The sequence below is a fragment of the Vicugna pacos genome, chromosome 3 (assembly GCF_048564905.1).
Source record: "Vicugna pacos chromosome 3, VicPac4, whole genome shotgun sequence".
Lineage (NCBI taxonomy): Eukaryota > Metazoa > Chordata > Mammalia > Artiodactyla > Camelidae > Vicugna > Vicugna pacos.
In genome coordinates, this window is record NC_132989.1 from 5,094,980 (window position 1) to 5,117,872 (window position 22,893).

At 34.2% G+C, this 22,893-nt stretch overlaps 2 protein-coding genes across 3 annotated transcripts; both read right to left on the reverse strand.

The window, feature by feature from the left end:
- Positions 1 to 867: 867 nt before the first annotated feature.
- Positions 868 to 7,862, reverse strand: LOC140689310 (olfactory receptor 14A16-like). Of its 2 annotated transcripts, none has more exons than XM_072949701.1 (3): positions 7,722 to 7,862; positions 2,812 to 2,949; positions 868 to 1,933 (listed from the first exon to the last, which is right to left on the reverse strand). In XM_072949701.1, exon 3 carries the CDS (start codon positions 1,919 to 1,921, stop codon positions 932 to 934), a length of 990 nt encoding a protein of 329 aa, XP_072805802.1. In that variant the 5' UTR covers positions 1,922 to 1,933; positions 2,812 to 2,949; positions 7,722 to 7,862; the 3' UTR covers positions 868 to 931. The 2 variants fall into 2 exon arrangements, with proteins under 2 accessions (XP_072805802.1, XP_072805807.1); XM_072949706.1 differs by having other exon boundaries at positions 7,641 to 7,862.
- A 6,671-nt stretch (positions 7,863 to 14,533) lies between these two features.
- On the reverse strand, positions 14,534 to 15,493 carry LOC140690383 (olfactory receptor 6F1-like). The gene has a single exon (XM_072952089.1). The coding sequence runs from the start codon at positions 15,491 to 15,493 to the stop codon at positions 14,534 to 14,536; it is 960 nt and encodes a 319-aa protein (XP_072808190.1).
- Positions 15,494 to 22,893: the final 7,400 nt, after the last annotated feature.

The window sequence follows — 22,893 nt, forward strand, 5'->3', positions numbered from 1 at the left end:
GGGGAGAGATGTGTACTCAAGATGCGATACAAGCCCTTTTTCACATCTCAGTTTATTTGGCTAAGGCACACAGAGCAATGTTCCGTTCATCCTATTGTTTTAGAGATAGAAAGAAAAGGTGTAAAGAGAGAAAAAGCGATTGTGATCATGGGAGTTAAAAGGATAAGAAGAAAGGGAATGAGATAAGAATGGAAGGAGAGAAACGGGAAGCAAAAATACAAATACAATAAGAAAAGGCATCCATGGAAACAGGAAATGATATTTAGAGAATATGAAAATACATAAGGTAAATAAAGGTATGGTGATAAAATAAAACACAAGCTTCCTCATGACTGAAAAAGGTATTAAACTATTTTTGTTAGAATTACATTTTAAGCAGAAGCGTGTAGTGAGAGATGTGTCATTTGCCATCACCTTCTGTAAGATTCTTCTTTATGGCTGATTACTGATGATAGCTACTTAATAATTTTCTAGGTAATGCATATGTTTTAAACAGAAGACTAAGTGGGTAAAATTATTTTTATTCTAAGTTTTTGAAAAGAGAAAAATCATGATGATAAGAAAAATAAAGATTCCCTTTGTTGATATTTTCTATCAAAAAGTAGCAAAATACAGTGTTAGGAAATAAAAATATAATGTGTAAATTTTGAAGAAATAAAATAATCATGTAAAGAAGTAGTGTGTGATGGTACTGACAAAAGAAGTGAAGCCATTAGAAGAACTTGAACGGAATCTTGTGATGTGAAATTAATGATGGAAGGCATTCAATACATTTTGTGTTTCTTAAAACCCTCCTCAAGTTTATACGAGAAGCATGTATTATTGGATATGAAGCTGCAGATACATAAATCTGGTGTAGCTGTTGCTGGAGAAATAGAGAACATAATAAAATGTTAATAGATCGAAATCTCAAGAAATGGTTCCACTTGCTTTATTTAGTGTGCCTGCCAGGTGGCTTAAGGACAGCAGGGTATTTATGTTTTTGGTAACATTTTAACAGCAGTATTTTGCCCAGGGCTGCCTTCACAGCCTTGTTCCTCAGACTATAGATGAGAGGGTTCAGGCTGGGCGGTACCATAGTGTATAACACAGACATGAAAAGATTTAGTGATGATGTCGATTTATAGCCGATCCCCAAGTAAGTGACATTACCAGAAAAGAGAAACAAGGTCACCACAGTGAGGTGTGGCATGCAGGTAGAGAAAGTTTTGAACCTGCCTTGTGCTGCTGGAATTCTCAGGGCAGCTGAGAAAATACAGATGTAAAAGGCAGTCAGGAAAAGGAAGCAGACAGAGGCCAAAGTACAGCTAGCAATCACAAATGCATATTCCAGCGTGTGCTCTCCAGGGCAAGCAAGTGTGAGCAGCGACGGGACATCACAATAGAAGTGATGCACTACATAGGGCCCACAGAAGCAGACAGAGAACGTACCTGCCACGTGAATGGATCCATAGACACACCCACTGGACCATGCCGCCATCACCATCTGCCAACAGGTGCCTCTATTCATGATGGCCTCATAGTACAGAGGCTGGCAGATGGCAACATAGCGGTCATAGGACATGACTATGAGGAGGGCGTACTCTGTGCCAGCGAAAAAAATAAAAAGAAAAATTTGGGAGGCACATCCCAGGAAAGAGATGGAATGGCTTTTGTTCAGAGAGTTTACGATGGATTTGGGCACAATGACGGAGATATAGCAGATATCATTCAAAGCCAAATTCTTTAGGAAGAAATACATGGGGGACTGGAGATGCTGGTCAGTGGAGCTGAGGGTGACAGTAAGGAGGTTGCCCATCAGTGCTGCCAGGTAAATCAGGAAGAAGAATGTAACATACAGTGTTTGTAGCACCTGGTCGTCAGGGAGTCCCATGAGCAAAAATTCCGTTATGCTGGTCACATTTGTTACTTTCTCAGCCATGCTGATTCGTATCTGTTAAAAGTAAAGATTACGCTGGTATTAGTTTGTTCAGATATGGTAGCCATCACCTTTACTTAACTCTTAATATAGTTTCTTCCTGAATGAGGCATAATTCATCAGAGTAACTGGAAAAATGCATCATACAGGCTTCCCTTCTTATAAAATTAACAGAGAGCAGACAGAAATATGATTGATATTAAGGAGAGTTTAGGAGAGGCTGAAAATGAAATCAAATGCTGTCTTCTGGTCGCCCACAGAACAGAAAAGAGTTTTACCATATTTCGTGCTTTAGGAATCTAACAGACGGTTGTTACGCCCTTTGAGACAAATTTCTGTGTGAAGCAGCTAACAGACTTTACAGGTACAGGGGTAAAAAGGAAAACATTTCTTTTTTTTTTTCCTACTCCAGAAGTTATTTGTCAAACATGGCTTTAGACCTAGAGAAAAATAAAATAAAAATGGTAAAAATGTAACAAAATAAGACATAAAGAAAATAATGTGTGGGTTTGTCAAATGTAATTAAAGATGATACAGAATATATTGCAGGCAGAATGTGGGAGAAGCATGAATTAGTGTCACACTGTGGTGCTAAGTTTTTAGTTGATTTTAGGCAGAAATATTCATAATAGAAATATAAGACACCAAGAGTCACACTTCCTGACCTATTTACGACAGATCTGTGCCTTGTGTGGTAGCCCACTTACACAATTCCCTCAAACCGCCACATCAGCAGTGGCCGGTCCGTGGCCATGAAATGAGCCTCTTAATGACACTAGCCCTCATTTAAACCAAGTGACCGTGGTGTTGTCTAGGCATTCAGAGAACAAGTAGCATCGTCATTCTCTGATCATTTTGGTCCTGGAAACAAATTGGTTGGATAATTTTCTTACCAGTTAGTGCAGGTTTCTTCCAGTGATGCCGATGACAACGTCCCAACTTCTTCCAGAAGAAGAAAAGCTCTTGATTAAGAAGAGCTTTTATTAATGTATTAAAATTAACAGAGATTTTGTTCTTCCAATTCCTTGGACCTTGCAGTCAGACATGAAATGAGAAGAGAAGTTCCCAATAACTATGGCGTGATAGGGCACATTTTCCCGTTTCATTTTGCATGTGTCTCTATAAACGTGTAAGGAAAGGATAGCCATGGGTGTCTGTCATCAAATGACGCTTTTATTCAAGAAGAGCTGCCTGCTGCATGACCAAGTGCGCTCAAGTAGCTTTATAATGCTTGCATGGTTGCTGAGTTTTAAGCTGTACTTTCAGCCTCTGGCATTGGTTCACGGTTAATGATCTTACACGTCACATGAACTTACAGTCATATAATCGAGGTAGAAATTAACTAAAGGAATTGACCAGGGGTTCTGATGAGAGAGCGTTTATTCCCTGAGGGATCAGAAGGCAACTTCAAACCCCTGAAGACTAAAGACTAAAGATGACTTAGAAGGGTGCTTTGTTTGCCCCTACTAGCTTTCTGTTATGAGTGTATCACAACTCTGTGAAAATATTCAAGCTGTGGCCTTCTGTTTATTCATTTATTATAACATCAAGATTTTAGTGGAAAATAGACCATTTGAATTCACGTATTGAAATTTAAATTCAGGAACGCATATTAAAACACGAATGCTATTTTATTTTCCTTTTTTTGGTTTGTATTTTCACACTATTATATATTCAAATGTTCATGTAAAATACCAAGAAAGACTAAATTTAAGTAAAACTTGCTTCACTCCTATATTTCCTCCCAGGGACCACAGGAGGGGCAAGTGTGGGAGCATTTCCTCTAGTTTTAAATTAAGTGCCTCTTTTTTTCCCCAGCTTTATTTTCATAACACAATGTCCTATTCAGTTGAAATCATGAATTGTTTACATTCACCATCACTGTTTACAAGTACACCACGATCTTACATTTTCAGGGCAGTCACAGAAAAGAGCACATTTTACTATGATTCCAGAAAGTATACTTTATGTTTAAAGTATTCATGGCTAAAATGAGGTTGCACAAATCTTATAACTTGACTTGTCGATTTTTTTTTGGTCCTGCTTATTAAGTTTGTTTGTCTTTTTTTTTTTTTTTAGACTCCACATATAAGTGATATCTTCATGATATTTTTCTTTCTCGCTCTGGCTTACTTCACTTAAAATGACATTCTCAAGGTTTATCCATGTTGCTGCAAATGGCATTATTTTATCATTTTTAGGGCTGAGTAGTATTCCATTGTATAAATACACTCCAACTTCTTTATCCAGTCATCTGTTGATGGACATTTAGGCTGTTTCCGTGTCTTGGCTATTGTATATAGTGCTGCTATGAACATTGGGGTGCAGGTGTCTTTTTGAATTAAGGTTCCCTGTGGATCTATGCCCAGGACAAATCAAATATTTCTAATTGTAAATTAATCTAGCCCCAATTTTTAAGGAATAATGTGATCTAGGATTAAAGTTTAATGGATAAAAATAAGTTTAAATTGATGGGTTAAATAATATAAACATGTCTTTCAAGTCATCAGCTTTAAGTGTAACAATTTTATTGTGTCTAGTTTACTGAGAGTCAATAAGCTCGTGTTATCTGTGTTACAAAATTTGTCAAAAAATTGATTTGCTATGATAATATTTTCATATGTAATGAAATAGAGATACATGAGGTAAACATTCCTAGGTTAGCTCTATAAGAAAAATTACACTTTATGGTATGTCTATGTAAAAATACTTTCTCTAGATTTTTGGTATTTGAAGCTTTAGAGTTCTGCTATATTAAGTTAAAAATGGAAATTAATTGAATGTCTATCTTATAATAAAATACTGAAACATTAATTGCTAAAGAAGTTTTGTTTACCTACTTTTGACCTCTTATTACAGAGAGACTAAATATGTTTGAAACTATTAGTAAATATATTTTGTGCTTTATTGAAAGATTGTAGCATGAAATGACATATTTCTATTTAAGAACAGAACCTGAGAAAAGAGTCTTATGCATGGTCAGGACGAGAATTAGATTGAATTCAATTAAATGAATTATTAATATTTAAAGGTGAAATGGTCAAAACTAGAATTTGTTTTTTTTCTGTTAAGAAGACAAATTTTTCTTTAAATATTAATCTGCTTTTGATAAGCAAATTATAAATTTTCTGCATTAGTAACTTTCTGCATTTGCCTTTGAAATATTGTCTTGTCACTTGGTTAAGTGAATAAGTAATGTTTCACAGTGACATATGATCTTACTTGGCCAAACATTAAAAACCCTGTGATATCTCGGTCAGACTTTCTCAAATCAAATTCTAAATGAAGTTCATTTGTCCTTTAGCTAATTTGGGGCTACGTCAAAGGGCCCCTGGATATCTCAAAGAGAGAGATTAAACTAATTAAGCTTATTTGTTCTGTTAAATTATGTGGGAAATATCATCAAATAAATAATATTAACCTTATTAAGTTATGTTCTATGGGTAAATATTCTTAATAGAAAGGTTCCAAAAATTGTACGACATTCCTAAAATTTGAAAGACCCTGGTATGTTGCCAGTCATAATTCTAGTTATTATCTTAAAATGTTGTATGTCACAGAAGTAGCCAAATTTCACTGACAATTGCTTTATATTCAGGTCTTTAATCATTTTTTTAAGTATTTTTGTCTTTTATAGACAGTTATTGTCTTATTCGGATGCTTTTACAAAAATGCGTGGGGATAACTTGCTTTATGCTCCAAAACTAAGTTAGATTTCATAGCAAAAGGCTTCCACTTTGCATAAAGGCTATTTCAGTAATGGCTCCCTTACGTAAGATTACCGAAGAAACAGTAATAAAGACTCCTTTAACTATTTATGTTCCACACTCAGTTAAGTCTCTTCGAAACTCTCACCACACTCGGCATAATTCTGTTAAGCCGACTAACTTCTTAAAAAGCGTTGCTGCTTTCTGTCTTTAATATTACCTTGGTTCAACGTAATAACCATAAGTTGCAACTTTGCTTCCAGAATCACAGGAAGAAAACGATCATGACTGCATTTTGTTAACAGATTATCTTCTTGCCCTCAGAAATGACTTACAAAAAGCCTCTACTGATAAGGCTGATATAATTGGATTTACACTGGGTCCTACTTCAGGGATGAGCAGGGATATTACTGATCTGGATGTGCAATAATGTCCACCATGGACATAGTTAAAATCTCTTAGTCACCAGAAACAAAGTCAGCACAACAAGGCAAATTAATTGCCTTCATCGGAGCTTGCCAACTAGCTAAAGAACAGATAATATTTATACTGACGGTTGCTCTGTCTCTGGAGTGGCTCACAACTTTGGAGTGCAATGAAAACAATGAGGTTTTTTAACCTATTCAGAAGAATCTATTAAAAATGGAAAACAGGTTGCAGCATTAGTCATTGTCACACAGCTACCAAAACAGTTAGCAATTATTAAAACATCAGGACATCCCAAACATGACACTGTGGATACTAAAGGAAATCAACTTGCTGATTCTACTTTTTATTGGAAGGTTTATAATCAAAAGAGGGGGAATGCTAAAATAAAATTTATATTTAAATATCAGGATAAGAAAAGTTAGACATAAAATTCTCTCTTTGTGTTTAGGACTTCAGAACTCCTCAAAGATAAGATTTGATTTTATTTTTTCCTTTCTTCCAATGCTAACAATGTAACTTCTTAAAAAGACAACATTCTTTCCCAACTCTGAAGGGGTTCATGGCCTCTTGCTGCTCAGTTTGTACACGTTTATTTGGACTATGTATTCTTGGTGAGCTTTATGTCAAGTATCAACATGTCATTTTGATGTGTGATCCTTTGTCTTGAAAATGTCATGACTGTGTCTTTGACGTCTGACAGGCAGGACATTTCTCAGAGCTTCCTGACAGTCTGCCTCCTAGGTTAAAATGCTTAGTTTGACTTGAATAAATTTCCTTTTTTTTCTTCTTGATTGTTAATTGAATTTTCATTGACACTACTTAGATACTACACTTCCTACACCCCAAACACCTTACTTTTACTTTTTTTTTTCATGATAACCTTGGTGTGGAAGCTAACACCACTGAATCTTTGGATCAAAATGTTGAACTTGGCTATTCAGCCTTGCTCTAGTGAATGGAACTGGCTTAAACTTGTTGCTGCCCTTATATTACAACGTCTTCCTTTAGTTTTAACATTTTCCTTTCTCTGCACTGTCATTTTAATGTAATGACTTTTAAAAGCATTATATTTCTGAGCATTTTAAAAGGAGACCCCAGGAAAAAAAAATACATATGCAAAAACACTGTGTTTTCCTATTTGTTTTACATATATGACACTTTTATATCCATACGTACTCATTTTAAATTATTTTATTTACAATTTTAGTCTCTTCTAGTCTTGCACTCAAATACTTTCTGCTTTTGGTTTCTTTATCCCTCTAGTTCTTCTGGGTGTTGCTTGGTGTAATTTTTAATTCAATTGCCTTTTCTTTCAGCCACCTAAAATAACTAAGCCAATGAGTTATACTTTTCTCTTTTTTCTCAAATTATATCTAAGAATTGATATTTGTTACAAATTAAAATAGGTCACAATCCATTTAACTGTCACTAAAATTTTGCTACAGCCCCAGACCTTGTGCATCAGCTTCCTCCCTTGCCTTCCTTCACTTTAACCTAGACATGCATTTAAGTATAGAATCTGTACTGATGGCTCCCCATGTCACCACAAGTGTAGGTCAGTCCTAGTTGTGTCCAGTGTTTCCCACCATCAGCGCTTCTGGTCTGAATTCTGCCCCCTGTCACCTCACTCAAATCTCGTGTCCCCAGCGCTCCTTCCTCAGGCACACCTTGTCCTTGACGCTTCCTGTGGCTGCAACGCTCTTCTCCCAGATATCTGTTCCACTGTCGGTGCTTTCCAAACATCACTTTGCTTTTACATGCTAAATGAAGCAGAACTCAGTGTGGATATATATGTAGCTTGGTCTGCGATCCACTGGAAAACTTGGTGACTCTAAGTTACAGGGAACACAAAGGTTTAAACAAAGTAACACACCATGAAATCAGTTCTCCTGTCTATAGGTGAATGATCGCACCATAGCATATATTTACATCTAGGAGGATTTTTTGAGTTAGTTTGCATAGGATTAATATTCACTAAGTTTTCTTTCATAACGGATTTCTGGGATTTTAGAGTTCTGGCCAGGCAGACCTTAGTCATTTTTATAACTGGTACTGAGGGGAAAAAATAAAAAATCACATTAGCAACCTAAAGCTCTATACTGACAAATCATATACTATATTTAACCACAAATACTGTATACTGTTTTGAAAGGTCTTTCATTTCCTTTAAATATATGCACATTAATACTGAGCTTTGAATTCATCACCTGATATCTTTTCTGTTCATTATTGAAGCAAATATCTTTTCTTTTCATTATTGCATTTCCTCAGCATGAGCTCAGACCTTCCTTCCAACCACCACCAGAGTAATTCTGGTATACTTATTTTATACAAATGTTTATTTTTTCTTTCAACAAAATAATCCCAAATACCAGTATACAAAGAAAATTATTTAATTTAACCTATATTTTCAATGTCATGTGTATCATTATAACTTGATTACATTTCTTGAAAAAATATATTTCACTGTGTAATGTAGGAAGTAGTCTAACAATACATCAAAATTCCACGATCGTCAACCTACTCTTATGATTAGAGACTATATTTAGTTTATTGTTCATATGAATAAATGTCCAAATAATTGTTCATGCATAACATTTTAATTTATATTCCTGTTAAGATTTGGGATTGCTGCATAAAAATATAATATTCAGGCTACTGAATGTGAGTACTTTTAATTGACTGTTATATATTCAAAGTGGAAACTCCCAGAATATCATCATGTCATGTGATATATTTCAGTTGAAAATGCCACTCACAGGTACAAATGTGTCTGTCTCACTGCATTTTAACTAGATTCCAAAGTTACTATTTTGATTTTTTTTTACTTTTCATTCATGAAAATTGATGATGTATAGAACAAGTACCACTGCTACTATTATTGAATTTTAATATATTTTTCCTTTTTATGTTTTGTGTGTATAATTTAATTTTTAAAATTTCTCTCCATGTTCTTTCCCATCTTTCTCTTTGAGGATTAGTTTATTTTCTTGTACTTTTGTAAGAAATCTTTGACTATTGAAGATATGCATTGCACATATTTTATTCCTACTATCAATGTCCAAGAGTTCCTTTTTTTCCACACCCTTGTGGACACTTTTAATCTCTTGTCTTTCTGATGATAGACATTCTAATGGATGTGAAATGATACGCCAATGTGGTTTTGACTTTCATTTTCCAGTTGATTATTGATTTCAAACCACTTTTCATGTACATTAGACATTTGTATGTTTTCTTTAGAAGCATATTTATTTAACTCCAGTGTTTATTTTCAATCAGATTTATTAATTGTTTCTCTTTTTTTGGTTTTTAATGAGTTGTGTGGATTCTTTACATATTTTTCTTATTAACTCCTTATCAGATATATCGTATGCAAATATTGTCTCTCATTTTGTAGGTTGTCCTTTTATTTTGTGGATGGTTCCTTTTCCTGGGAAAAGCTTTGTAGTTGGCTACAGTCTACCATATTTATTTTTGGTTTTATTGCTATTGCGCTTGGTGTCAGATCCAAAAAATCTTCACCAAGTCTAATGTCAAGAAGCTGATGCCTTCTTCTTGTTGCTTTATGGTTTCAGGCCTTATGTTTAAGTCTTTGATCCATTTTAAGTTAATACGTGTGTAAGGTGAATTTTTGCATGTGGTTGTCCAGTTTTTCCAAAACCATTTGTTAAATAGACCATTCCTTCCTCATTGTATAATATTGGGGCTCGCTCTTATGAATAAATTTTCCATATAAGTTCTGAGCTATTTATATTGATCCCTCAAATTTCCTAAACATATCACTTGTCTTTTAAGGAGATATTCACTTAATTGTCGCTTAGGGAAACATATCACAAGGTATGAAGGCTAGAAAGGATGTCTAATATTAGGGGAATTTTAAAAATATAAAATATCCTATGCAGATAGAACAATAAATAAAAAACCTTCTGAATCTTGACATCAACCATACTTCAAGATAGTTACTTATAAGTTGAAAAGAAGCCACAATGCATTGTACATATTATAGTTGATATTTTTATAGGAAGTATTGTAAATTTCCATTTACTTAATATGCCTGTGTCTCAACGCACCTACAACGAATATACAGAAAAATGCTAAGTAAGCACTGAATTTATAGACAAGAAATTGTTCATCTACATAAGCAAAGAAAAATGCAGCAGGTAGAAAAAAATGAAGTCTTGTAGTTTCTAAATGTTTACCTTTTATAGTTTTGGACTTTAAGACCCATAAGTCATTCTTTGAAGAAAAATAAAATTACATGAATTCAATGCCATGATCTTATAATCATATAAATTAAGTTGTAACTGAGCAAAGTTTGAGTGAAAGGTGCCTGGTGATTGGGAGATGGTGATTTATAGAGCCTTGAATATTTCCAGTGAGTTCAGTGATGGACTTTACCCTAGGAAAGTGGTGTCTTAGGGGAGATCCTGAAGAAAAAGCAGCATGATTGCTGCGACAGGGAGAGTCCAGTTGAGTGGGTAAAACGTGCCACACTTGGGGTAAGCGCACGGCGAGTACATGGTGATGTGGTGATAAGACAGTCTAGTAATGCTTTGACAAGAGAAGGAACAAGAAGATAAGAGAGTGCCAATCCATACAGTATTTCTAGCTCAGAATGAGTGATTTATTTTATGTTCTTAAATCAGGATGAATAAGCTAATCTATTTTAGGAAGGAAAGAAACATGTTCTGATGGACAGTGTAAAATGTCCACTCTGATTGTGGTGTGTGGGCATCATTAGATGTTATCTCGAGGGAAGGGGCTCAGATCTTTGAAGGGCATCACTGTGGTATCTAAAAATGGACATGTGCAGCTTACATTCTGATATTGTCTAAAGATGAAAATATGTTGATGCATTTGAAAAGAATTTTTTAGCAAAAAAAAAAAAAACAAGAATTTTAATAGATTGACTGTGAATTGTGATGGATTAGGGGATGGCAGGGAAAGTTCTAAGGTGCCAGACTCCCCAACTTACATAATGAAGAGTTACTGTATCATATAGGTTTTTTTTTCTCTTGAGTTTGGTTGAAATAATGTTGACTTTGGTTTTCTACATTTAAAGGTCCATACTTCAAGCCTCTTTTCTCAAGGAAGTAATGAGATAGCAGGTAGGTATTTTAAATAGAATTCAGTACATAGTATTTCAAAGGAACGCATAAACACAAATTTAATATTCAAAATATAAATGGTAACATTTATCTTAGCAAGTTTACACCACACAGAAGAAGGTTCAAGCAAACAAATAAGATGTTTACAAATACTTTTCTAAGTCAGGAAGTTGCTTAAATACTTATAAAAATGATCTTTATATATATTGTCATTTTGGTTCATCAAATTACATGTATAAGTGTATTGTCAAGATTTAGAGAACAAATTGTAAGTAAATGCTGTTCTCTTCATAAAAATATCTCCCATCTCTTTTACATTCTGTGAGATTTTATCAAATACTCTTCGAGTTTTATAATCAAAATAAAATGAAATATTATTTTACTTCCATTTCAACTTTTCTCATGGGTTTTCTAAAAGTCGCTCACATTTCCCTTTTGCTTTATACCATTACACTGTTTTATAAAGATCACCAGCATCATAAATTCTGATTATATGATAATCAGCTTTAATACAAATCTGCCAAGAGGAAATGTGATACATAGTATCAAGTTTGCCCTTTTCCAATGAAACCAACTTTATTGCCATTTTTGAAAGTAAGCACAAAGTGTTTATGTAAGTGTAAAAATGGGATGAAGATGAATAAATGGAATAGGTAACCTTTTATATATATCTTTCAATTGTATTTGCAGCAAGTGACACATTTTTTTCCTTTATGAATAACTCAAACTACCCACAGCTCCTGGCTTGTCCTAGCCACAAAAATAAACAAACAAACAAACAAACAAATAAAAGTCAGTTAGTGTTTTGGGATAAGTGATGTGATGAATCGAGGAAGATTTAGATACACATTCTGTGCCAAGAAATTGGATTTGGAAAGATTACTGCCATTAACAGAATACGAGAATCTGTCTTCAGTTGTGAGGGTTTAAGAACATGCCACCCCAAAATATGTTGCTGTGGCATAAGTGACTATTTTGAGCAGAAAGCACTTGAGAAACAGCAGATGTAGGAAGGGCTCCATGACTTCCCTTTTCTACCTAAAAGCAGGTCATAACATTTCCTACTGGAAGGTGCCCACCATGACCCAGGAGGGGAATGTCATTCTTATCACTGAAGGCTGATCATTGACATCAAAGTGAACCTGTAAAAACACAATCTACTCAAATAACTTTTACTGTCCTTTAGTTTCTCCATTTATTTCTTACTCTCCTATAATTTAGTGTCCCTAGCCCAAACATCTTTGTCTTGTCACATCCCCACACTTTATCATTATTTGTTACGAAGTTGTATCAACTTTTGGACCCAATAAGTTCTTCTAGTTTCTGTTTACTTAAATAAAAATGAACAACATAAGAGTTGTCAATTGAAGTTTTATTCAAGGTCTTATTAAGGGCTGTAGCCTGGGACATAGCCTCTCAGCAGCTCTGAGAAATCTCCTCTGAAGAGATGGGGAGAAGCCAGTAGGTAAGTTTTTTTTTCCCCCAGGGGATACATGCAGTTAGGCATATATCTTGGGGGGAAAATGTGACTCACAAGGAATAGATACCTCAGTTAATTATTTTGCTGTTTTTCTATGTATGGAATAATGCAAGAATCTGGGTTTATTAAAATTCCTCATAAGATTAAACAGCTAACTATCGAAGAGCCTGTTTTTCCAAAACACGAAGTTCCTCATTCTGCTTTTCATCCTGAATCCCTCTCAGGGTGCAGTGTCTTCAGCAAACACAGTAGCTAACAACTTAATCCTTGTAGAACTGCACGATGAGCAACATTCTTTCTTTTACATTTGTTTTCATTTAAGGAAATCTATCTGCAAGTACAAAAATGAAGCAAACTGTATATGCTTTTATCCTGTGAATCTACCTTCTGTTAGTTTAACACTTAAGCTTAACCACAGATCTTAAGAGGGTGGAATGACTTTTTTCCTCCCTTGCAGAATAATACACAGCAATACCTGTGTGAAGATACAGAATGTTTCCCTATTATTGTGAGAGTTTGTATATGGCTTTTCAGATGAAAAAAGAAGAAATGTTAAAAGAAATGTGATGTACATTTTTCATTTACACAAACGGGTAATTTTGGTCTCCATGACAATGCACTGGGTTAAAAAGAAAAATTAATTAGGCATTCAGGAAAAAAATTTTAAAAAAAAAGCTGTGGTTTAAATATATACAGAAAAGGGCATGCCAAAATTGAAACTAAGAAAAATGTCAAGCATTGGCATCTGCAAGAAACTGTTGAATTCATTATATTCACTACTAATGTCATTAAAAAAAAAAGACTTTTAAAAATCTTGGTCGCTAAAATAGAGTTTCTAGTGATGTAATCTGAGTATCAGTCAACTATGACATAATCTCATTGAAGAGGCTGAGGTTAGATTTGCATTCCCAACAAGCTCTCAGATTATTCCAGTTTCCAGTCCACTGACCACACTCTGGAGAGCAAGAGTTCAGAGGCAATCGGGTAGACAACACCATCTTAGAAAGCTTTGATAGAATTTATTTCTTCTAACAAGCTTGCCATCTCTTGGTTACTAAAAGGTACTGAAATAATTAAAAATTATAAAGCTTCTTCATTAACATAGAAAGGTGGCCATAAGAGTAGAAAACCTATTTTCTACCACCTTTTCTCTCCCCCTCCAGCTGAATTGTATAAGTTTATGCTCAAATTACTGTCTGCTTGAATATTCTGTAAGAATATAAGATTTTTTTTCACCGTGTGAGATGTTCCATTCTTGTGTAGTCTGGTTCTAAGTTTTTTTTTCCCTTCTCCTTATTAACTTTGTTACCACTGCCAATACTTTGAAATTTTGTAATATTATTTAGAAAAACTTCAATTAGCTAACATCTTCCTGATATTTTTCTAATGAAATTCTCCAATTATGTGTATATTTGTAATTAAATCAACACCCATGCTTAATAATATTGCCTGGCTCACCCTATGTACTTTAAGTATGTATTAAATTATTTTGCAGTACAAAGCAATACATTTATAACAGTCTATCTACTAGATGTAGGAACACCGCTTTATATAACGGAAAAAAACTGTTGGCTGATGGTTACGATTCAGGTGTAAATTATAAAAAATGTGAAGTGAACTGTTGGTTTGGGACAAAAATCAGTCAATTTTCCCATTGTAAATGCCTTGTGGGCATTTGTGTCGTTTATCTCTTTATGACTATGATATTGCACTGAGTCATTCTTAAACACAGTAATTACAGAGTACCTATTTCAGTAGAATTCAAACCAAAATGTAAAGTGCAGAGATGTCCATATTGGGTGGTATCCATCCAATACTAAAATTTTCAACACTTACCATTTGCAAATGTGCTTTGAGAATCCATTCTAAATTGCTCATTTTAGTTAATCTCTCAAATCTCCTGCGTACTTTTGGTCAAGAGCAATGTCTTTCTTGTTAGAACTTTTCTGAAAGCTTTCTTTACATCTTTATTTCTTAGGGTGTATACCAGAGGGTTTACCAATGGGGTGACCACACAGTAGATCACCGAGACCACTTTACCCATGGTGAAGTTGTACTTGGCAGGAGGGCGAACATAGGCAAAGATTATGGTGCCATAGTAGATGGTGACCACGGTGAGGTGGGACGCGCAGGTGGAGAAAGTTTTCTTCCGGGCTTCCCGGGAAGACAGCCTGATGATTGTGACCACGATGTGCCCGTAGGAGGACATGGTGAGAAGAAAAGAACTTAGAATCACAACAGAACTACACGTATAGCCCAAGGCCTCCACCAAGAATGTATCTGAGCAAGAGAGTTTAAAAATTGGGTCTGAGTCACAGAAGAAATGATTGATCTTCTGGGGTCCACAAAAGTCTAGGTAAGAGATGAGTATGGTAGGTAGGAGGGGGGCAACGAAGCCCCCAACCCAAGATCCAGCTGCAAACCGCAGGCACACGGGAAGACGCATGAGGAGTGAGTACCTCAGAGGGCTGCAGATGGCCAGGTACCGGTCATAGGCCATCACAGCCAGCATGATGCACTCCATAGCTCCCATAGAGAAAAAGAAGTAATATTGGGCCACACAGCCAGAAACAGAGATGGTGACCACCCGCGAGACACAGGTGGCCAGCAACTTAGGCACTGTGGCTGTGGTGTACCAGATCTCTAGGAAGGACAGATTTCCTAAGAAAATGTACATGGGTGTTTGGAGAGTGGAGTCCATCAGAACGATGAAAATGATGAGGGTGTTTCCCATGAGGGAGAGCAGATATACAGTGAGAAACATCACAAATAATGCAAGCCGCAGATACAGCATGCCAGAAAACCCCAGGAAGATGAACTCTGTCACTCTTGTTTGGTTTGCCATATTCATATCTCATCCTCGTTGTCTGGAATGAGTTAACAAGGCCTAGAATTTGGCAGAGGAGCAAGAGACGAGTATTTCATACATATTGATTTTTTGATAATAACGGACACAAGAATAGTAAAAAGTCAACGTCTGCCAAACAACATAATTGGCATCTTCATAAATATTTTATATGATTTAGTTCATTTGAGTTATAAAAAAATTACAAAGGTAAATAATTTAATAATGCACTTTGCAAACGGAGAAACTAAATATTTTTCCTAGTCAAATCAATTTAAATGATGGGGCATATATTGTACCCAGGTAGGTTGTCTTAAAAGACCACAGTCCAGACAATACATAAAATGTGACTATTGAAAGGACATGCCATTGTCCCATCACTGAGGATTTCACATCCTGGACATTAGAGGTTGGTGAAGACATAAACCACATGCAGAACAGAGGATGGGGGTGGGCGCTCTCAGAATGGAGCTCCTGGACCACACTAGTCGCCTTATGAAGGCAAAGAATTGTCTACAGTTTTAACTTTATGAACCCTGCTGTACCCCATCACTTAGAGCTTGGTGGGAAATTGGTAGATGAACAAAATGTATCTCCAGAAAGCAAACAAAAAGTGTGAATTCAACACCCAAGGAAAAGTTTTCTTTCATAAATATTCCTCCACCTGTTGTAATCTTGGCTCGCTTGTTTTCAGAATCATTGCATCCATTTCTCCTGCACTGTTTAAGAACAATCCAGCAAATAATATTGAAGTCATAAATCCAGCTGTCTTTCAATAGACAAAGCTTTTAAAGTATAAAATACAGTATTTACAACTATAGTTATGATAAGTGTTCTTGACAAAATTTAAAAAATCTTATTTTTAAAGAAACGGGTTTTTAATGGTTGTATTTATGTATATATGTGTTTTGGTACCAAAATATCCAATTGATAAGTGCAAATTATACAATAGAAAAGAAAATCTTAACACCCATAATAAAAACTTCCTTCTATATGTAAAATGTATATTTTTGCTATTTAACAAAAAATGCCTGGCAGTAAAAATACAGACTTTATATCTCTTGTAGAATCACAATGGAAAAGTAGCTGAATTGTAACAGGAAAGCAATGTGGTTCAAATCCACAAATTCCTGTATTAAACCTTTATGGAAGTTTTGAATTATAAACCTCTATAGAAAACTGTGTATAAGTTTTATGACACCACATTCATGCTCCCTGTGATGTGATGTTGATAAAGTAGAGCTTTTCAAGATATACATCATAGAAATTATTACTTAGACCTGGTTAAATGGTTAGGTTAGTATGGTCAAGGGAATATTTTATGTGTCCCACTAAACCAATCTTTTGATATTGATCCCCTCAAAATGCTAACATTCTTACCACATTATTTTGAATACCACAAATAAAATTGTGCTTTTGCTGGCTCTACCACTATTCAAAAATAGTTTTCAAAATATGAGGAGAAATTGACCTAGAATATGTAATTTAAGAGAACCATTCGAAGGAAATAACTGGGACAATTTTTTAAAAATATATTTACTAAGTTTGATACTCTGACCTCATAAGAAAACATTAAGTTATATTACTCATGTAAGGTCATTTATCCAAAGTAACTCATTGCTATCATCTATATATCTAATAACATCCTGTTTAGTCATGCTAAAGGTTATCACATAACTATTTCTACTACAGTTATTATTAGTACTATTATCCTGTTAGTCTCCTGGCATTAAGAAAAAAGAAAGAAAGAAAGAAAAATTATTTGAAAGGAATATAAGTAGAACTTTGACAACAGAATCAAATGAATGCCGTCCCCTAAAAGAAAATGACTTTTCTTTTTCTAATAGATACCCAAATTATCTAATTCTGTGTTTAGAAAAAAATAATTATACACACTCTAGCTATATATAGCTTGAGGAGGAAACGGAATACTAGGAAAAATAATATCCTATTATTTACCATTTTTATAAAATAAAATAACATTGAAATAGAAGGAGAAATGTATTTTTTATTTATTTAATGTTTCATTTTATAAGCTATAGAAACGCTTCTTAAATGCCAAATGAGTATCTGAACAAGACTGCTGTCTCAGATTACAGAAATAACCAAACCGATAAAAGTGCTATCATGTAACTCTATCATTCTCTAGAAAAGTGAGAAACAGCGCTGCTTATATCTGCCCAGGTATACTCACAGGAATGGTTATTTTTCAGGAATTAAATGCTATTACTGATATTTTCTTTAAATGCTCCTTTTCAACATGTCTAGGAATTAGAACACATTACATAAGGGAAGTAAGCTTAGACATCAGCTCTCTGTTACGCCCTTGGCTGTGACACACCATCTACGCTACAGATAAACACAAAACTCCTTTTTTTTTTTTCCCTCAGTTTGTTTGTCCCTGTGACCAGGATGCAGAGAAAGGCATGGTCTGAGATCCCCCTGATGAGAAATGTTAGTGTTTCGTCAGCCTCAAGCTTTGGAGATCTGTCCTCTACCTTGAGACACCCACAGAAATTCCCTGAGGACTGTCCTTTGGTGACAATCAGAGTATTCTCCTCTTGGGGCCAAAGGAAAAGTAAAGCGTGGGAAGCATTTGAAACATCTCCACAGGAACTAGTCTCCCCGGTGGCTTCATTAACTGCCACTGCCCATGAAATTCACCTTTCAAAATGTAATTTCAGAATTGTATCTCTCAATGATTCAGCCACAGTGGAAGAAAGGATTCTCCAGCATAAAAAGTACAAACTAGGTTAGAATTGAAAAGCCTTTCTTTCCAATACAGGGCTACAAAACCAACAAAAGAAAGAAAGGAAGAAACAAAACAACGCTGGCTTGGCATCTCTTTACAGCAAATAACTCAACTAAAACAGGACTTACTGAGTGTGTGTGGAAAACAATGCTGCCCACTAAGCCAGACACCAAGATTTAGCCATTTCACAAACTGTTTATATTACAACACAGTGAATATGTGTAGAGAGTATGAAAGTAGGGCAAACCGTGGTATCAGAAGAAGAAAATGACAACCTAGAACAATGAATAAAATAAATATAGATGATATCCACATAGACGCAGTGAAAGAGACGTTGCAAAGTAATTTTGAGTTTGCTTAAATTACTTAATAAAAAGAATGTCCAGTTTATCGGTTTCTGAACATTGGTTATCCCTATGTTAAATAAAATAAACTCAACAATTTGCATAGATGCAGAGCAGATCAAACACTTAACGCACTAAAGAAACAAATTGTAAACCAGTGGTAAATGAAGAAGGGGAAGTCATCAAGAGATATTTCAAAATGTGCGGAGAGAGTTTTCTTTCTCTCTCTCTTTTTTTCTCAGTAACATAGGATGTTGGTTTCATGTATTGATATGGGCATGAAAAATGCTCAGGTAAGAAAGCTTATCTGAGGATATCAAATCTCTCATCCAAGGTATTAATAGTGATCACACTGTGTAACTCTATCCTAGGGCAATAGACAATACAATTTTTATAAACGTTTAGTGCTGTAACTGACATAGCATAATACACACTCATTATAAGCAATGAGTTTTGACAAATGTATACACACATGTAACTACAACCACAGTTAAGAAACCCAGCATTCTTTTCTCCTCCACAAAGTTTCTTCATGCTCCATGCACTCATGCTAATTCTTCCCTTAGAACCAAGCAATTACTTTTCTCCTTTTTTTTTCGTTTATGGCCTAGCTTCCTTATTCTATGTTTTCATCCATATGGAATCACATCATATAAGCATTTGTGTCACATACCATGATAGGCTTTTTCCCACGTGCTGAGTATTTATGTGCTGTGCCTATTTAATTTAATAAGAAAATGCTATAAAATTTCCAAGGTTATTGGAACATTTTATTTTATTCTGGTGTTTTTGTCTTATTATCAGGCTAATGTTAGCCTTATAGTATCATTTGTTAATCCTCCCTCTTCTATTTTTTGTAAGAGTTTAAAAGGTTTGGTATTGATTTTTTTCTTTTAAATATTTGGTAGAATTCATCCTTGAAGCCTTCTGTCCTTAAGCTTTCATTGCTTGGGAGTTTTGATTACTGCTTCAATGTGTTTATTCGTTATTGGTTTGTTCAGTCTTTCTATCGTGTCTTGATTCAGAGGTGGTAGGTTGAATATTTCTAGGAATTTATACATTTCTCCTAGGTTGTCTCATTCTTTGGTGTAAAATAGTTCATAATTTTCCTTTATCATTCATTTTATTTCTATGGGGTCAGATGTAATTTCTCCTCTTTAAAACTGGACTTTATTTATTTAAATCTTCACTCGCATTTTCTTAGTTCATGTAGCTAAAGGTTTGTGGGTTTTATCTTTTCAAATAATTAATTCAGTGTGTCAGTTATTTTCTATTGTCTATTTTATTTATTTCTGCTGATATTTTTTACTTCGGTCTGCTTAACTTGGGTTTAATATGCCCTTCTTTGTCTTGTTCATTGAAAAACAAAGTTAGTTTTTTATTTTTAGGTTTTTGTCTCAGTTATGGCATTTATTATTTAAAACTTCTCTCTTAGAGCTGCTTTTGCTGTATACCATAAGTTTTACTATATTGTATTTTCATTTGTCCAAAGATTTCTCCTTTGTTTTTTGACCTAATGTCTTCTGTAAGAGTGTACTGCTTAATTTCCACATATTTGTGAATTTTACAATTCTATACCTTTTATTGATTTCTAGTTTCATAACACTGTAATTGAAAAAGATGCTTAATATAACTTCAGCCTTTATAAATGTCTTAAGATTTGTTTTGCAGTCTACCATGTACTCCTATTTGGGAGAATGTTCCATGTACACTCGAGAAAAATATGGATTTGCTGCTGTTGGAAGCAATGCTTGGTATATGTCTGCTACGCTCATTTGGAGTAAAGAGGAGTTCAAACCTTCTGGTTTCTTATTAATTTTCTGTTTGTATGATCTGTCTGTTGTTGAAGGTGGCATATTGAAACCATCTACTATTATCCTATTGTTTTATATCCCCCCCCTTCATATTAGTTAATATTCGCTTTATATCTTCAGGGTCTCTGATACTGGGTTGTAATATATTTTAAATTGTTATAGCCTGTTGATGAATGGATCCCTTTTTCATCACATGGCATTGTTTGTCTCTTTTAATTTCCATTTTCATAGAATATCTTACAATGCCTTGATTTTTAGCCTTTATTTGTCCATAAGGCTGAAGTAATTCTGTTGTAGAGAAAATAAAATTGGGCCTAGTTTCTTTGTTTATCCACTTATCCACTCTGTGTTTTTTGATTGGGGAGTCTAGTCTTCCAGCCTGAGACACCTTTACAAAAAGAGAACTGAATAGTTAACACCCTATGCAGAATTTAATTCTTTTTATCTACTCTAGTACAAGTCCCTCTATTGGCCAAATCTAGCCAGAAGTTCACTGCCAATGGCTTCAGGCTGGAATTAGCAGTAAACTTGTTGATGAAGTTCAGAGAGCTTAGACTTCAGGACACAGTCTGAATATGAATAAACAGGGGATTTAGAGGGTTTTTTTTAAAAGATATCATACACTCAATTTGTAGGCTAATTTCTATCTAGATGAGGCAAACTGTTCTCCTGAACACACGGATTGATATATTTTACAAATTTTTTTAAAAAGTTAGCCATTACCAAATGACCACTTCTTTTTATTTCTTCTTTCCTTCTTTATTCTCTGTATCTCTAACTTATTATGCTTGTGTGTGTGTGTGTGTTGGTTTGTGTACCTATGTGTGTGTATAAAATTCTATTTCCTTTTCTATAAAATGTTCTGGTTATTTTTTTCTCATGAGTCCATTGACTCAGTTTGATCTTTAAGCTTTCACTGAATTTTTAATTTTAATAATAATTTGCTTCTATTTTTGCGAATTCTACTTAAGTCTTTTTCAAATATTTGTGGTCAACAATTATTTTCCACACTTTGCTTTTTAATCTTTTTGATTCTTTCTAGTTATTTTTTTTAAAATATGGTACATATTTATTTACCTTCTAAGTAAACTATTGAAATGTATAGACTTCTTCCACACTGAGAATTTTTGAAACAAATTTTTATCATATGGAAAATTATTAGCATGTGTTATTCTTTAACACTTATAGTTATGCTACCTATAAATTACTCTTGGGCCATTCAAAAAGAAATAACTAGGTAAGTTAACTTCATAAATCAAAATGAGATGAAATCAGAAATCAACCAAGTCCTTTTTAATTTGATCAAATATTTAGATGCATACAACCTTGAGACATTTTTAATGTGTTATTTACTTAAATATTTTATTTACATTAAACAGTCAAAGTTGATAAAAATGTTGCCAATTAATAAGTTTTCTCAATATATGTTTTAAAATGGCCTTAATTTATTTTCTTAATTCAACTTGTATATTGAATTATTACATCTCATGACTTGTTTGGATGATGTAACTATAGCAGTATTATGAAGTCGTATTAACAACTGAAATGATTTATAAGCAGCAAAGTCAACTATTTAAAGCAAAATGTTACAGTGTGGCAGGTTAACGCAACAAATTCAAAAGACCAAAATTTTATCATCTTTTCTAACCATTCATGGGTGGCCTTCAAATGTACACTGTATTCTATATCAGAATCAATTTTGGGCTGAGTCAAGTTCAGAACTGATTATCACCATCATACAGTGAACTGTTTGAGAATAAGTCAGTATAATCTGAAATGTAATTAGAACTAAAATTTGATTATGCATATTTTGAGATTAAATTTTAGAATATTTGAATAGAATAGAAAGCAAATGTCTCAGACCACTCAGCAAACTGTAAAGCTTCTGGGGTCAAGTTTAGGCGTTCTTGTGATACAAGTTGATGCTTACCTTCAGCTAAAGTTAGGGAGAAAGTAATAAATAATGAAGGTATTTTCTTTCTTCCCAAATTTAAATGCTTTCTTCAGTATTTCTACACTTAAGTCTACATTGAGTGATAATATTATTTGTATTTTACATAAATTCAGAGTTTTCTTGTTTTAAAAATTTTCTAGGCAAAAGTACATATTCTGTGAAGACTTATCATGAGAAAGTCAGGTTATCCCCCTGGGACATTTTCTTAACTTCCCTTGCCCTCTATGTAATGAAATACGTAGAAATAAACACATAGTTAAAGTATAGTGTAATGTTATAATTACTGTTCAACAAATATTTCTGGAAATATTAGAATTATGATGTAACCTACTATCCATTATTTTGCTTTTACCATTATAAACTAGTTGATTTATTTGCTTGACAGACATTCATATCCAATAGAATTTTGTAATTTTTAAAAAATAACTGTTCTGCACATGAAGTTAAGAACTTTTACAATCAGAATTACTTGCTGCTGGTTTCCTTATTGCAATAAATGTATGTTTTATTTTAAATGAGTGATGGATTTCCGTATCTAATAC

Bases quoted from the DNA above. Each gene is read 5' to 3' on its own strand.
- LOC140690383 (XM_072952089.1), bottom strand. From the start codon at position 15,493: ATGAATATGGCAAACCAAACAAGAGTGACAGAGTTCATCTTCCTGGGG.
- LOC140689310 (XM_072949701.1), bottom strand. From the start codon at position 1,921: ATGGCTGAGAAAGTAACAAATGTGACCAGCATAACGGAATTTTTGCTC.